General features: G+C 39.5%; 1 protein-coding gene across 1 annotated transcript in view; it reads left to right on the top strand.

Annotated features, from left to right (window-relative positions):
* XPO4 (exportin 4) overlaps positions 1 to 16,503 on the top strand; it is a 129,708-nt gene that overhangs the window by 90,954 nt on the left and 22,251 nt on the right. The window contains exons 11-15 of the mRNA XM_089775590.1: positions 2,615 to 2,757; positions 2,900 to 3,045; positions 4,772 to 4,949; positions 7,842 to 8,001; positions 12,223 to 12,392. Coding sequence (XP_089631716.1) covers positions 2,615 to 2,757; positions 2,900 to 3,045; positions 4,772 to 4,949; positions 7,842 to 8,001; positions 12,223 to 12,392 — 797 coding nt within the window. The remainder of the gene's footprint in view (positions 1 to 2,614; positions 2,758 to 2,899; positions 3,046 to 4,771; positions 4,950 to 7,841; positions 8,002 to 12,222; positions 12,393 to 16,503) is intronic.

Here is a 16,503-nt window from a genome sequence, read left to right as displayed (position 1 = left end):
CCTTAGGGATAAAATGGTAAACCAGGGTTCTCAGCTTTTATGTGGTAGAATCATAGAGCTGGAAGAGACCTCAGGAGGTCATCAAGTCCAGCCCGGACCAAATTTTTTCTTGATAGCTGTCCAAGAGGAAATTTTAAACATCCCGTGGCGTTTTCACAGGGAAAAGACCTTCCCAATAATCTGTCTCTTAAAACAGGCTCTGATGTAGACTGATTGTAAATCTTGAGCATATTGATGATTGCCCAGTTTTTTATAAAGTAATTTTATCAATGGTATTGAAGGTGGCCGTATCTAAAGGGCTTTGAGATACCTTACTTCTGAAAAATGCTATATAAACCTACTTTAGTTCTCTTGATGCATAACAGATGGTCGTATAAGTGTCAATATGGAGAAGACTATTTTACAAGAGACCTTGAATTCATAACAGACAGTCTTGACATAACTTGTATACACAGGTTAATTCATGTCCTTCTGTGAGATAAGTCATTTATCCCAATAACCTTTTAAAAGCCACAGCTGGCATTTCAGAATGCTTCTTGTTCAATATCAAAGCAGTGGCTGGAACTTTCAAATAGAAAAGCACTCTTCAGTAAGCAGCTGCAACTTTGAAGTGGCCAGAAGAGAATTATTTGCCAGTTTAGATAAAGAAAAGAGGCATTTAAAAGCACTTTGGAAGGGGTTAAGATTTGGATTCAGTTTCCCAGTTCCTTTCTAAAATGAGAGCAAAAAGAGATTTTTCTTTGACACATAGTCCTCTCTCATCAACTATTGCAACTTCATATTCACTGAAATCCATTTTTGTAGAAATGTATTATATTCTTGAAATGAGTTATGATGTTACTCAAGGGATCTTTGCAGTATTGCCAGTATGATTTTTCAAAAACTGATTTGCTTAAAATCATTATATTAAAAATGTAGTGTGGTTTTTATTTCCCTTTTTATTTTGTGAGCTTTTAGTCTTTACTTTTTTTTAACCCTTAACACATCCTACATGGCAAGACTTGTAATAAAAATCCCTAGAAATGATGAAGTTGTCTTTGTTATGACTTGTGTTTGAAAGTGGCAAACAAAATATCTAGCTTGTGTTTTCATAGCTTAAAATATTAGTTCTTGGCTTCTTGTGTGTATACTCAAATAGAAAACTGAGTAACTCATACTTGGCTAACGTCTAAAGTGTATCTCTGTACTGGTAGTGGTGTGTTTGAATTTGACAGTCTTTTTGCTCAGTTTGTAGTTTGCAAATGTTTATGCTATGTTGATGACACATTTCAAGCTAGTCCTTGAGAACAAACTGTATATTTTGCCTCTGTCTTTAATGGGTTGAACCTGTCCCCTCTGATCAACAGAGTAAGCCAAATGTACCTAAAGCCATTTTCACTTGGCCTATCATAGGTTCCATTTTGTTTGAGCTCCTGATTCAATAGAAAAGTTTGGGATACAAGTGGGATATTTTTCCTCCTTTTTTCCTCCTGTTTCTTTTATCATGTTTTGTCTGTCATTCTTCCATTTATTAGAAATAGTCTTATTTAATATCTGGACTTGTATTATTGTGTTCTAGTTTTATAAGAGGATTTCTAAGTTCATAGTTTGATGGTTGTTTCAGAAGCAAGATCTAATCCCACTCCTGATGTCAGAAAACTAGGAGCACTAGGTCACCAACTGCTTTCTTACTTTTTCTAGATATATTTTACTAGAAGACTTACCCAGCACTGCTTGGGTCATTCAGGGCAGGGTTTTGGAGATGTTGTGTGCTAAGAGGAGGAGGCTGGTGGTATACGGGTGCAGGAGTCAGGGTTTAAGGTTAAGGAGGGGCTCAGGCAGGAGACTGGAGGGGTGCGTGTGTGCGTAAGTCAAGATTGGGGGGTGAGGAGGGACTCAGGTTTGGGGGTGACCACTGGCTTCTCCCTGAGGCTGGTCTAGGGCAGGGGGAGGTGCATGGCCCACCCATCAGCTTCTCCCCAGGGCCTGTCCAGGATGTGGTGGGGTGGGGGAGGCTATGCACCCTGCCTGGGATGGGAGGGGGCATACGGCCTACCTGCTGCTATTCCCTGGATGGGGGGGGGGATGCGCAGCCTACACTCTGAGACCTTTGAAGCTGGCCCAGCAGGCTGGCTGCCGGTGCTCCGAGGGCCAGTTGCTCATTGGAGCACTTGCTGCCCCCCGTAGTAATTCGTTGAGTATAACTGTCCCCTGTGTTTGGTGCTCCCCTGTGGTCATGCATGAGTATAACTGTCCCTACTATCATACCCTTCCTTTTCCTTTCCTTTTGATACAAAACAATCTCATTCCACATACATCCAATTATCCTGACACAACTAAACCCTGACGTTGCTCTAAGTTGATAAGAGGAAGCTGCATATCCAATTCGGTGACCCTAGCTCTTACATTGGGGTTCTTGAACAAATGGACTCATGGAGGAATAGACAGACAGATACTCATTTCTGAAATATATAGTAAGATAAAACTTAAATTTACACTTCTAACACAAGAAAACTGAACATGATGTAGAAAAGTGATTTTTTTTTTTATCTTTAGGTTGTATGATATTCTTAACACAGTAGATATCTTGTACTATATACATTGATAATTTTTAACTTATTTAAAATCACATCAGACTGCCAATGGTGTAGCCTCTCGGGAGGAAGAAGAAATAAGTGAACTGCAGGAAGATGACAGAGATCAGTTCTCTGACCAACTGGCCAGTGTAGGCATGCTAGGAAGAATTACTGCAGAACACTGTATACCTCTTCTTACAAGGTACACAACATTATTATAAAAGTGCACTGTAATTTAGTCTGATTAAAGCAAAAAATCACATATGAAGCAGAGTTTAATTCTTTAATATAACCTTAATATATGTAAATGACTACATAAAGTTTGCTCATTGCTTTTTTTTCAGTTTATTAGAAGACAGAGTGACAAGGCTCCATGGTCAGTTACAAAGACATCAGCAGCAGTTACTTGCCTCACCAGGATCCGGGTCAATTGATAATAAAGTGCTTGATGATCTGTATGAGGATATTCATTGGCTTATTTTAGTCACAGGTTAGTGGAAAATATTACACATAAAATATTGGTATATTGCATATGAAATTGGAGAGCTTGAGCCAAAACTGCAATATGTCTATTAGGGATGTGAACAGGTAACGGGTTAACCAGGTAGCTGGTGAGCAGCCCCTTGTCTGCAGCCCACCACATGCAGAAGGCTGCTCCAGCCCTGTGGGGCTGTCGGCTCCTAGCCTGTGCAGGAGTCGGCAGCCTTGTGTGGGGCTGGAAGCAGCAGCAGGGGGCAGGGTAGGGATGCCAGCTTCCAGTCCCACATGAGGCTTCAGACATGACCTGGGAGCTGACAGCCCTCCACTCCCCACTGCTGCTTCCAGCCACATACGAAGCTGCTGACTCTCAACCTGCACAAGCCTGCCCCCATTTAATCAGTTAACTAGTTAAACTTAAATGGGATTTTACATTCCTAATGTCTGTCAGCTCATATGTCTCCACCTTAGAACTGATTTGTATGCATTCGTGATCTTTCTCCTCATAGAGAAGTTTCACATATTAGAGGCAAATACATTATTTTCTCTTCAGCTATACTGGGTTACTTTGTCATTCTTTTTTCTTATTTCCTTATGTTAATTATGATAGACCATCTTGCTTTTTGTGCTTGTATTGATTTTGTCATACACTTTTCACTTGTTGTCTTAAGTGTTGTCAATCACCATATTCAAATAGCTTGCTGTCAATGGAAGATCATAACTAGAGTTATCTGAGGTATGTAATGGCATAAAGAACTTACTGGCATGAGTTTGATGGCCATGTTACTGGGAAGTGTCAAAAGACCTGAGCGTGTTACACAGATCATCCCAAATAGAATGCCAATAAAACGCTAAAGCAACCACATAGCACCAGACATATTTTGCTTCATTTTAGTGCAATTTTATTTTTGAAACATTTTTAAGTTTCATACTTTTTATTGATACTACCTTCTTTATATTGATATATAAAGCCAAATTGCCTTAGTCACTATGTGCATGCTACAGTGGCAGAAATACTAAAATAAAAATGTACATCTTTTAAGGTGTTTAATACAGGGTTTTGTTGTTTTTTTAATGTCTTATTTAGTGATTACCAGATCTTGATGCAAATATGATATATAGTTTACTAGCCATATGGGATAAAGTTTTTATTTCTAGTTCTGGTGAGTTATGATATATCCAACACTACAGTTGTCACTAAACCAGGAATGAATAAGGCCTGTCCTGGACATCAGACTACTGTACTTTTAAAAACCTTCTACGTAAGCTACACATGCTATGGAAAGGAAGAAACTTTTTGTGGTAAATTTTTTTTGGCATTCTTTTGAAAGCTGCTAAGAGGCTTGAAATCTCAATTTTGACTAATTAGTAGGCAGCGCATTTTATCCTGTGGCTGCAGAATAAAAGCTATTAAAAATATGTATACTACATTTCTATTCTACAGAGCCATCAGTTCTGGTAAACATAAGTCAAGCAAATATTCTATATTTTGTTTATTCAGGGATTACTTTTCATCTTTAGCTTCCTGTTATAATTTTATTCTCTTCTCTCATCTGTATACACAGTACATAATTAAAATATACATTTAACATTGTTAGTCAGGATTGATTCCAGTGCCATTTAAAATATGATGTAAAGCCAGTAGACTGAAAAACTGAGTCCTAAAATGTAAAAACTTAACTCGGGGCAAAAAAAAAGTATGGTCTCTCTCTCTCTCTCTCTCTCTCTCTCAACTTTAGGCTACCTCTTAGCTAATGATACTCAGGGAGAGACTCCACTAATACCTCCAGAAGTAATGGAATATTCCATTAAGCATTCAACTGAGGTTGACATCAATACAACACTTCAGATTCTGGGATCTCCAGGTGAAAAGGCTGCTTCTATACCAGGGTACAACAGAACTGATTCAGTAATTAGGTAAGAATACAACACTGTGTATAGCAATGTCCATGCAGAGCATCTCAGAACAAATATGTATAGATAGATGTGAGATAAAACTTTAATATTGATGGTTTCAAGCATGTAGGAAAAAGGAACCAATGCATAAACATTGAGCATGGGAAAGAAAAAAAAATCTCTTTGCCTCTTTTAAAATTCAAGTAGATGTTCCGTCAGATTGGTTATAGTACCGGGGATAATGAGGGTAATGCTATAAAGGTAGGAGAGAAAAAGTAGGAAGCATTAAATCAGTTGTAGGTTAAAGTAACAGTTTTAAGGTGAAGTTTTAAGATAAAGATGACTCAGTGGCATGGAAAAGCTAGGACTGGAAAGTGCTGAAGCTGGGGCAAGACAGGTAAAAGTGACTACTCTTCTAACTCCAGAATGTGGAAAAACAAGGAGTTAGAGTCCTGTGGCACTTTAGACGCTAACAAAAATATATACAGTATAATGAGCTTTTGTGTGCAAAACCCACTTCTTCAAATGAGCTTGAGTGGAGGAAAAAAGGGGGACTATCAGAATTATAACAACAACAACAAAAATGAGAGACTCAAGAAAAGTGCCAACAGTAGAAAGCTAGAGTAAGCGAACAGCTAAATAGGTAATCATCAGGGGAAGGTGAGCAAGTTCCTGTAGAGAGAAATGTTGTATTTGATTTGCAATAGAGATGGAGAAACATTTTTGTAGAAACAATTGTCCTTGCCAGTAAATATAAAAAAACCAAATAAATAGAGTTTCTTTTCTGAATATGTGAAATTAAATGTTTGATTCATCATTTGAGTTAAAATATCTAGATAAGACCATATGGATTAATTGCATACTGCCTTCTATAGTATGCATAAACAAAATGACATTGATTTGCAAAGCATTCCAAAGTATTACATGGGATTGTCTGCTTCTGTCCTGAACGGTTGGTCCCTGGGATTGCTCCAGAAGCAACCCTGTTGGCCTTCTGCGGGGAAAGAATGCTGTCACTGAGACACTCGGTTGCTGGCCTATTTTAAGGACCAATGTGAGGGGTTCAGAGGGATTTCCATCCTTTTTGGGAAGAAGAATGATGTGTATGGTGTTCAGTGTTGGGCAACAAAGAGGAAACATGAGCGAATGATCTGTTGTACAGAAATGCAAACGTTAAGACGGATGAATGGAGTTAGACTAAATGAGGAATGTGTCTGTTAAAAACATGTTCAAAGTAAAACCCATAAACAAAAGAATGAGGGAGGGTAAGCTCATATGGTTTGGTCCTGCAAAGTGCCGTCCTGATAGGTATGAAGGTAAGAGAATTACAGTAGATCAAGACTGAAGGAAGAAGACAGAGATTGCCCCAAGAAGTAGTGGTGGAATGTCATAGACTTGTTAACATGTGTTGTGATAGAACAATGGTCTCCAACCTTTTTACACCAAAGATCACTTTTTACATATCAGGACAAGACAGGATCTACCCCATCCATTCCCTGAGACCCCATCCCTTTCTTGAGGCCCCATCCTCTCCAAACCATTCCACGGATTACCCATTGCTAATGGAAACTCACCGTTAATTACATAATTACACCCGAGCCATTTTGCTAGTGCTGCAGCTGGGAAGAATGGTTTAATTTAAATGATTAAACAGATTAAGCATTCTAACTTTCTCATATTAGTTGATCAAAGTTCATTTTAAATAAAATCAAACATTACGTCCAACACAAAAGGTTTCAATGTTTTCTTTCTTTATGGCAGAGGTGGGGAACCTTTCTTGGGTTGGGGGCCACTGTCCTGCAGAAAAATCAGTTGGATACCACCCAAGTGAAAAGCAAAAAAAACTCCTCCCAAAACCCCCAATCCTCACTGATGTGGCCCCCAACTGAGACACCTCATTCTTCTGGCACTCCAGCTCCCACCCTACCCCCACGGGAAGGGGCAGGGAGGACTGAGGTTTAGGGCTTCCCATACATCACATTTACTTGTCTGGGGTTCCAGAGTTAGTGGATTTTATGGACCCCCTTAGGCTCTGGGTACGGACAAAAATGAGGGGCTGAATGTGCAGGACAGGGCTGCCAATGAGAGGGATAGGGATACAGGATCTGGGTGGGAGGTGGGGTTCAGGGTCTGGAAGGAGCTTAGTGGCAGAAGAAGATATGTGGTAGGGATACAGGAGGGAGTTTGGGGGTGGGAGGCAGTTGGGGCAATAACGCAGAAAATGGTGAAAGGGTGAAAATGCAGCTAAATAGCTAGTTGGAGAAGGCGGCAAAAAAATGGGAAGTAAAGGAAAGTGCAACTTCTTCAAAGTAAAATTGTATCCCCCCCCCCTCATCTTCCCTCTACTCCAGCCTTGTTCCCCTCAGCCCCATGATCCCCTTCATCACCCCATGTCCCTCAGTGCAATCCCTGTGCCCCCAGTGCACTCACCGGCAGGACAGCAGCACTGGGACTTGCAGCCTCCAGGGAGCAGTGCTGGGGCGAGGGAGAGGGGACAGAGTCTCTTCCCTGCCCAGCCCAGCCCATTGCCTGTAGGAACCAGCGCTGGGGCTGGGGCAGGCAAAGCCTGGGCTGCCCAGGTAATAATGTGAGGGAGGGGGAAAATACCAGTGTCAATACAAGCTTTTTAAGTTCTATAGGCAGTGTTCCCATTGGAAAATTTTCCCCTGAATCTTTGTCCCATCCCACCATCCATGTTTAAAGAGAGAACATCTTGAGGCTGCTTACACTCCATTAGTAGAGAGTGGAAATAGCTGATTTTGTCTTGCTTCTCCCACCTCTTTGCATGAGGAGTGGAAATCTTTGGAGGAGCCATACCACCCTGCTTGGATAATTGACCCTGCTTAAACCTCCAAAGTTAAAAACCCACTAAACCCCCAAGTCAAATATCTTATTTGTGCTTCATATCTGCAGGTTATTATCTGCTATTCTAAGAGTTTCAGAAGTAGAATCACGAGCAATAAGGGCGGATCTCACACACCTGCTGAGTCCACAAATGGGAAAAGATATTGTATGGTTTCTTAAGCGTTGGGCAAAGACCTATCTCCTAGTGGATGAAAAACTGTATGACCAGGTAAGATGTTAACTGCAATTTTGGTTGCATTAATGGACTATATAGAATATATATCACTAACACTACTTCATGAAAGAGTCTGTTTTAAACCTCATGTTTCCAGGATTTACAACATTAGTTATTGTTTGTTTTGGAATGTAGTGTACATAATGATAGCCTGGAAATTTTCTTTTAATTTTTTTTTCCTGGGAGGAAATAGCTATACTCTCAACGTACAAATAACTTTTTTTTTAAACCATTTTTCAGGCTTTGATATAGCAGACACATTTCTGTTCCTCCATGTTGTTGCCTGGTGGAATACCTTCTCCAAATAAACTATCTGAGCCATTATTCTCTACAAATCTCTGTTTGAGATTTAATCTCCACTGTAATGGTCACAGGACATGGACTAATAATAATGGTTAGGTAGGTGTCCTGCTAGAGTTTGGTAAGCTCTCTTATTCACTTAGTTGGATTTTTGTTTAAAAAGGAGAGATAGGGGGGACCCCCAAACTTGAGGAGATTCCCAATTGTGTAATCCTGTTAGTAATTTTTCATGCCTTCCCCCCTCACTCCAATATGTTCCATGTCCATGTTGTCACTATTTTAATATACAGTGTATTTGTAACTATGTTGGTCCCAGGATACTAGTGAAACATGGTGGGGAGGCAATATCTTTATACTGAACCAACTTCTGTTGGTGAGAGAGACAAGTTTTCAAGCCACGCAGAGCTTTTTTTCAGGTTTCTCTCACCAGCAGAAGTTGGTTCAATAGAAGATCTTACCTCACCCATTATTTCAGTGGCTGTCCTTGAGGCATGGACAGACATATATGTTTTTTGTACAGTACAAATACAATAAAGCTCTGATGCTGATTGGTAACAGTGGACACAATTGAACTTCAGATCAGTAGTAGAAGACTTACTGGCCTGCACTGATTATTACAGCAATAGAAGCTATAAAAATGTAGTCACCATGCCCTCCTTGATCAGGGATATTAAAATTCTCAGAAGATGATCCGTAGTGAAATTTGAGATACTAAAGACCCCTTCTTCATCTTTTAATAGTTTTGTATTTTTAGTTATTTTTCTAAAGAAAGACTAATTCTTCTTTGATAGATTGAAGTGCATGCAAGACATATGCTGGAGCCTGAAGGTTTTCAGAACAGTGTCCACTGACCTGCACATGCACAGTGCGTCTCCTTGTGCTCCCAGCCATGGTTATGATAGTCTGTGTTGGTCAGCACCTCTCCGATTCCCACTTACTGTCACATGGCTGAAGTTGGAATCCCTGGTCATCTGTGATCTTTGTGTTTACACTGAGAGCCTTACTCCATTTGGACACTGCTATGAAAACCTTCTAGCTCCAGACATGACAAGCATGTGCACTGATGATTAGAATACAAATGGGACCATATTATAGGAAGAAGCTGTAGTTACAGGTAAGCAACCTGCTCTTCTTGTTGGTTGGGAGCCATCAGAACATGTTGACTTGCAACTAAATATAGTTTTTTGCTAAAATTTTTTGTGAACCAGGAAAATGCAATATATCTATATAAATTTTTAAAGCAATTATATAACTTAACTTTTATTTATTCAGAATCTTAGTTTTTACATTGTTTATGATAATAAAAATAGTGACAGATGTATTTCTTTTTGACTAGATGATGATAATATTGTCATTTGTCACGCTCTACTTGGATGGAGAACAAAAACAGCATTTTATTTTTTTTAATTAAATAAAATGACCTTAATTGTTCTAGGAACACAGGTTATCAAAACATGTTTTGCATTTAAAACTGATTTATTAAAAAAAGGAAGTATTATATGTACATTAGTGAGTTGAACTGACTGCTTCTGGTCACCACACCTTTTGAGCTTTTGGTAATAGTAGACCTCATCTTCTCACATCTACTTCTTATTCACGGGTTAGAAGAAGAAGAGAAAGAAGAAAAGCTTTCCTGCTTTTTCAATTGGTTTCTTAACTTTGAATGAACTAGTCATTCAATTGAGCAAGTTGAATAAACTGACACGAAGAAAGTATTCTTTCTGCAACCATAAAAGAGCACTTCATCAAGATTCTGATTCCAGGTACTTAGTGAGTAATTCCAACCAGTGCAGTGATTTCACTTTCTTTAAAACGTGGCAACAAACATGCACATGCATTGCTTAATATTATTTTTGTATGTAAATTTAGACCTTAACATAGTATGAAAAATTCACATTTAATTTGAATAAATCTATATGTAATATAAATTACAAATAACAGTTTCCTTATTTAAACACAAAATCCATTTGTATCCACCTTAATTTGTGTATAATATTGGTCTCTGAAGGTGATGATTCAAATTTTTTTTACTGACAATCTGTAAAATTGAAATTTGAAAATAACTGAGAATTTGAAATTGATTAGGCTCATAGAGCTGGACTTGATGACCTTCTGAGGTCTCTTCCAGCTCTATGGTTCTATGATTCTGCGATTCTAGGACTCAGAGGTGCAGAGTCCCCATGCAAAATTATTAATTCCTGAGATTATTTTCAGAAACTTTATTCTTACAGAGCATATGGAATCATAGAACTGGAAAGTTATCAGTCTCCTGCACTCATGGCAGGATTCAATATTATTTAGGCCACGTCTCCACTTGTAGGAAGACTGTGGTCAATGCTGTGGTGGTCAGTTTTCTAGTGTTTGATTTTAGTGTGTCTAGTAAAGACCTGCTAAATCGAATGCTGAAGGTGCCCCCATCAGTGCCGGTACTCCTCCTCTCAAGGAGTAAGAGAAGTCAATGGGAGCATTACTCCCATTGACCTCCCGCTGTGAGGACAGCTTCGATTCCAGTTATGTTTCTTACGTAGGTAGAATTGCGTACATTAAGCTGACCTTCCCTCATATTGTGGCCCTGGCCTCATTCTAGACTGTCCCTGGCAGGTGTTTGTCAAACCTGCTTTTAAAAATCTACATCTATGGAGATTCCACAATCTCCCTGGGCAATTTATTCTAGACTCAGTGCTTAACTACCTTGTCAGGAAGTTTTTCATAATATTCAGCCTAAACAGCCCTTGCTGCAATATAAGACCATTGTTTCTTTTCCTATCCTCAGAGGTGAAGGAGACCAGTTTTTCTCCCTCCTTCTTTGTAATAGCCTTTTGTATGCTTGGATTCTCCTTTCTGTGTCCCTCTCCTTCCCCCCCCCCCCCCCAAAAAAAAAATGGAACAAATGTAGGGAGAAGTTGCAAAAAAAAAAATCTGTATGATATCTTGCAAGATGTTACCTTGAACTCTGGCACTATAGAACTGGTTTATCAGGTTAGGTCTACACTAGAGCTACGTTGGCACAGCTGCACTGCTGTAGTACTGTAGGTGAACATGTGCTATGTGGACAGGAGAGTACTCTTCCATCAGCATAATGACTCCATCTCCGCCAGAGAGGTAGAAGTGATTTCAGTGGCAGAGTGTCTCCTCCTGCCAATATAGCATTGATACGTAGAGCTGAAAATCCATGGATATCCACTTTATATTCGCAGGTATCCTTGTCTGTGGATGAGGGTGCAGATTTCCGTGGCTCATTTTTGCGGATGCAAAGTTTTGTATCTGCACATGACACTATATGGCTAGCACTTAGGTCAATATAAATTGTTATTCAGGCGTGTGTCTCTTTCACACCCCTGTGCAATGTAAGTTACAATGGGGTAGTGTAAGCCAGTCCTCCTTATTAAGAATCTTTAGTTCTGAAGAACTGCAAGAATTCCTTCATGGCCCCTTTGGATTACATATGGGAAATGTTAAAGTATCTAAGTAGGTGATGTAATATGTTTTATTGAACCAACCTCTGTTGGTGAGAGAGAGAAAGCTCACATAGAGTACTTCTTCAGGTAAGAGGAGTGAGCTCAAAAGCTTGTCTCTCACCAACAGAAAGTGGGCCAAACCTTGTCTCTAATTCATGGGACCAACACAGCTGCAAGAATATTTCATACATCAGAAATCTTTCTTTTAAATGTGTTGTTGAAAGTTAGATATAAGGATACTTGAAATAGGGTTTTATAAAAAAGTTGATATTACTTCCAGTTTTTTGGCATAGAGCAAGAGGTAAGTTTGGTTTCCTATCTGTTCTTTTCTGATACTTTTTCCTTTTTGTCAACTTAACTTTTGTACGTTAAGGAAGCAAGGATTGTGAAGGTCTGAAAATGAATTACTATTTTATTTTCTTATGAAATGTACTCATTTGTTTTCTTTTTCTTACAGATAAGTCTGCCATTTAATACTGCATTTGGTGCAGACACAGAGGGTTCCCAATGGATTGTGGGTTACCTTTTAGAAAAAGTAATCAGTAACCTGGCAGTATGGAGTTCTGAGCAGGACCTTGCAAATGACACTGTACAGTTGCTAGTAACATTAGTGGAAAGGAGAGAGAGGTAAACTGCAGGCTTATACATGTCAGTTTTTTCTTTTGAATCTTTTAAAATATATTGGGCCAAAAATAAAGTGAATACAGATTATATTCCCCATTAGAATATTTTCCTGTTGTAAATAGGTCTTCAACAGCTAAGAGCACTTTCTGTTGAGTATAAAAACTTTCAAAAATTGTTGTTCAAGTTCTAGGATAAAATGTGAGGCTTTTAATCAAGATATGTACATACTTCCATACCAACCAGATAACTTTAAGTTGTTCTCCTTTTATGACATAAAACAACCATGTTGTGGAGTACATAAATTCAAGACCAGATTCTCCTCTTTTACCCCAGTTGTATGCTTCTGTAACTTCAGTGGAGCATCACCAAACATAAACCTGGTATAATGGAGAGAAGAATCAGTTTGTCATTGCTTGTCAGCCCAGTTAAATGAGCATCTCGAGTTTATATTATAATGAAATGTGCTATTCTTCCCCTATGCCGCTCAATCACTAAGGCTGTGTCTAGACTGGCACGTTTTTCCGCAAAATCATCAGTGCTTTTGCGGAAAAACTATGCTGCTCCCGTTTGGGCAAAAGTCTTTTTCCGAAAGACTTTTGCGCAAAAGGGCCAGTGTAGACAGCATAGTACGGTTTTCCGCAAAAAAGCCCCGATCACGAAAAGGCGATCAGGGCTTTTTTTTTCGGAAAACCGCGTCTAGATTGGCCACGGACGCTTTTCCGCAAAAAGTGCTTTTGCGGAAAAGCATCCTGCCAATCTAGATGCACTTTTCCGAAAATGGTTTTAATGGAAAACTTTTCCGTTAAAAGCATTTTCGGAAATTCATGCCAATGTAGACGTAGCCTAAGTGATTAGGAAGAATTAACTCTACCTCCCCTCACCCATCCCATAATGAAGATTTCTACATTGCTATTTACTTTTGTAGAAATAACTGCTTAGGCTTGAAAAATCAAATGAAAATATAATTATGTTGTAAAATAATATTAAATTTATATAATTTGAAGCATTTTAAATTTTAAACAATTTTAAGCATGTAGAATTTGGAGAGGGTGATGAATTTCAAAGCATTGTTTGGAGCTAAAAGCTGTACTGCTGCAAATTCTTGGAAGTTTTATCTTTTTGTGGGCTAATACAGAATAGTTGTATGTATTCGGTATGTACTGTGTTAAAAGAACATTATTATGTTTGCTAAGTCAAGCAAGCATATTTGAAAAAGCCAAAATTAAAGCTGCATGTGCAACCTTAATCCCCACCCCTTTATACATACGCATTATGATGCAGTATTTAATTGTGATTTTTTTTTCACACTGAATCTTTGCCTCATTCAGTGCACAAAACGGATAGTGCTGATTTAATGAGCAACTATTCAGTATTTTGTTTTCCACTTGATGTTTAGTATATGGCCCTGTGCCACCTTACTGCACATTATTCAAATGTTGCTCTGAAGACAGGATTATTAATGTCCTCATTCTCTTTTCTGTGGTGCTCATCATTATAGTAACTGAAGTGCTTCACAAATATTAGTGAATTTATTTTCACAATACCTCTCTGAAATGAAGGGATACTATTCCCATTTTACATATGGGAACCTGAGGCTCAGCGAGAATAAAGTAAAAAGTATATACTAAATTTTGGATGCTAAATTTGAGGTGCAACAGTTTTGGTTGTCAGTGTTCAGCCCATCAGCAAATCAGACACCAGGATCTCAGTCAGGCACTCAGAAAATGAGGAACACATGATCGATGAATGAATGAATGATGTAAAAGACTTGGTTTAAGTCACTTGCCCAGTATTACATAGGCACTCTGGCAAAGAAAGAAGTAGAATCTAGTTCTTCACAGCAGCATTGATCTTCCTTAATTGTGATACATCCTTTCTCAAGCGTTAAGTACCAAAGTCAGTTCTGAACTCCTTAGTGTTAGCTGGGAGCTGATACTGTTCAGTGATCTCTACAAGGTCCCATAACCCTGCCTCTCTCATTGCTGCTCCAACACTTAGAGGAAGCTTTATAACAGTGTGGGCTTTTTAGGGTATGTCTAGACTACATTGTTTTTTTGAAAAAACTGTCCCTTTTTTTGAAAAAAGCTTCACCTGCGTCCACATTGCAATCGCGTTCTTTCAAAATTAAATTGAAAGAACACGGGGTTTTTTGATGTTGGTAAACCTCAAATTACGAGGAAGAATGCCTTTTTCAAAAGAGCTCTTTCAAAAAAAGGCATGTATGGATGCAGAACAGGGACATTTTTCAAAAGAAGAGGCAATTGAAAAAAGAACAGATGCTCTGGCCATTCTGTGAATAGCAATCAGGGCTTTCTTTCAAGAGAGCATCCATGCAGCCTGGACACACTTTTGAAAAAGCAGATCACTTTTTCGACCCAGTTTTGAGGTGTGGATGCTCTTTTTCGAAAGAAGCTTTTTCCAAAAAGCTTCTTTTGAAAGAAGCTTGCAGTCTAGACGTACACTTAGTTAAGGTTGGCAGGGAATTGAGTCTCATTTGGAAGTCAGGTCTGGAATCCGGGGATCAAACCATGTGTTCAGGCTAGAGGGAAACTTGAAGGGGGTCATCACCCTCCATTTTTGACTACATTAGTCAAGGAAGATCCTCCAGGTGTCCCTGAGTTTTCTGTGTAAAATGGGATTGCAGTATCCAGTATGAGAACCACTGGATTAAGGCAGAGGCACTACAGAGTCATGTTGATCCCCTAATACTTAGAATCACATGATGAGGTCAAAAATCTCCACTCTGATTTAACATCCCTTCCCATAAAGATTTCTAGCTTAACCCCCCCCCCCCCCCCCCCCCCCACAAATCTTGCAAACATTACCAGAGTATAACTAACGCATTGGCTGCCTGTATCTTCAAGTAGCCATGAACATGGAAAGGAGGTTTCCTGGTCCCACTCCAGCCACCAGATGATCAGTCCTGTGCTGTTGCAGCTCTGGGATGACCACTCTGCTGCTGTAAAGGAAAGGAGGGGTTTTCCCTGCTTTTTTCTGTGACTGAAGGAATCCCCGAGGGGTGCTCAGGGATTAGACTTGGAAAGATGAGAGCCCATATTTTTTTGCTTGCAGCCTATATTGTGGTTGGGAGATCCTACAACTTCCTCCTTTCCTTCTCACCCTGCCCTCTCTTCCTCACTTTTTTGTGCTTGGAACAAATGACCATGATAGCTCAAGTTTAACAAATATGTGAGAGATGATAAAAGCAAGGAGAAATTGAGTGATGGAGCAGCAAGTAGGATATGAGATCTGTAATGAATCAAGGCAGAAGGAGAGGAAATGAATAAATGACGGAATAGATGAAATGACAAAAGCAAAGGAATGGGAGCAGCAGATAGGTTTGAAACCGGAGCTTAGGCAAGCATTTTCACTGTACACAGGAAAAATAGAGAGAGAGCCTACACAGAGCAGCCTTTCTGCATGTACCCTATCATAAGCTGGCTCAGGTAGTAACAGTGAGTGCTGTTTTGAGGTACATGCAGAGCTCTTCCTTGCTCAGGAGAGGACCTAACTAACCTGAAAGCAGAGAGTGGTGGCCTACAGATGAGGCAGGCCCTAGTTTATGCAAAGGGAAGCAAGGCAAACCAGTCTTTCAAAATATATTCTTTGCTTTTATGTTGGTGGCCCCTGCCACTGGTGGCCAAATCAGAGAGAGCAACAGTGCACAAGAGGCTGGATGTGTGGGAGTATGAAGGGCCTTGGTTTGTCTTAATCTGATCCTGCTAGAAATGTTTCCCTGAGCAGAGGCAATCACTGTGTGGTGGAGTCTAGCTGGTTTCAGACCCGAAAGGGGTCTTAGACTACTATTGTGACCAGAATCTTACTGCCCAGACACCAGTTGAGGAGCTCTGGAGATAAACAAGAGATGCCCTCTTTTATGTTATTTTGATGTGTACAGATTTACAAGCTGCAAGAAGGAACAGTAACTAAAGACTTTATTGCATTTTCTTTTGGTTAAACCGCTCTGAATAAAATAGATTTTGCTTTTGCTTAATCTGAATCTCCTGTAAATTCTTTAAAATTTAAGATATAACTCTGAGCCTAGACAGGGTGGATGAGTGGGTATATGAGAGAGAGAAATGGGATCATGGTGTTGAAAGCTGAGAACCATTGG

Source organism: Pelodiscus sinensis, chromosome 1 (genome assembly GCF_052426305.1).
Source record: "Pelodiscus sinensis isolate ZL-2025 chromosome 1, ASM5242630v1, whole genome shotgun sequence".
NCBI lineage: Eukaryota > Metazoa > Chordata > Testudines > Trionychidae > Pelodiscus > Pelodiscus sinensis.
The sequence above is the reverse complement of the archived record's forward strand: the minus strand, read 5'-3'. Positions and strand labels throughout refer to the sequence as shown.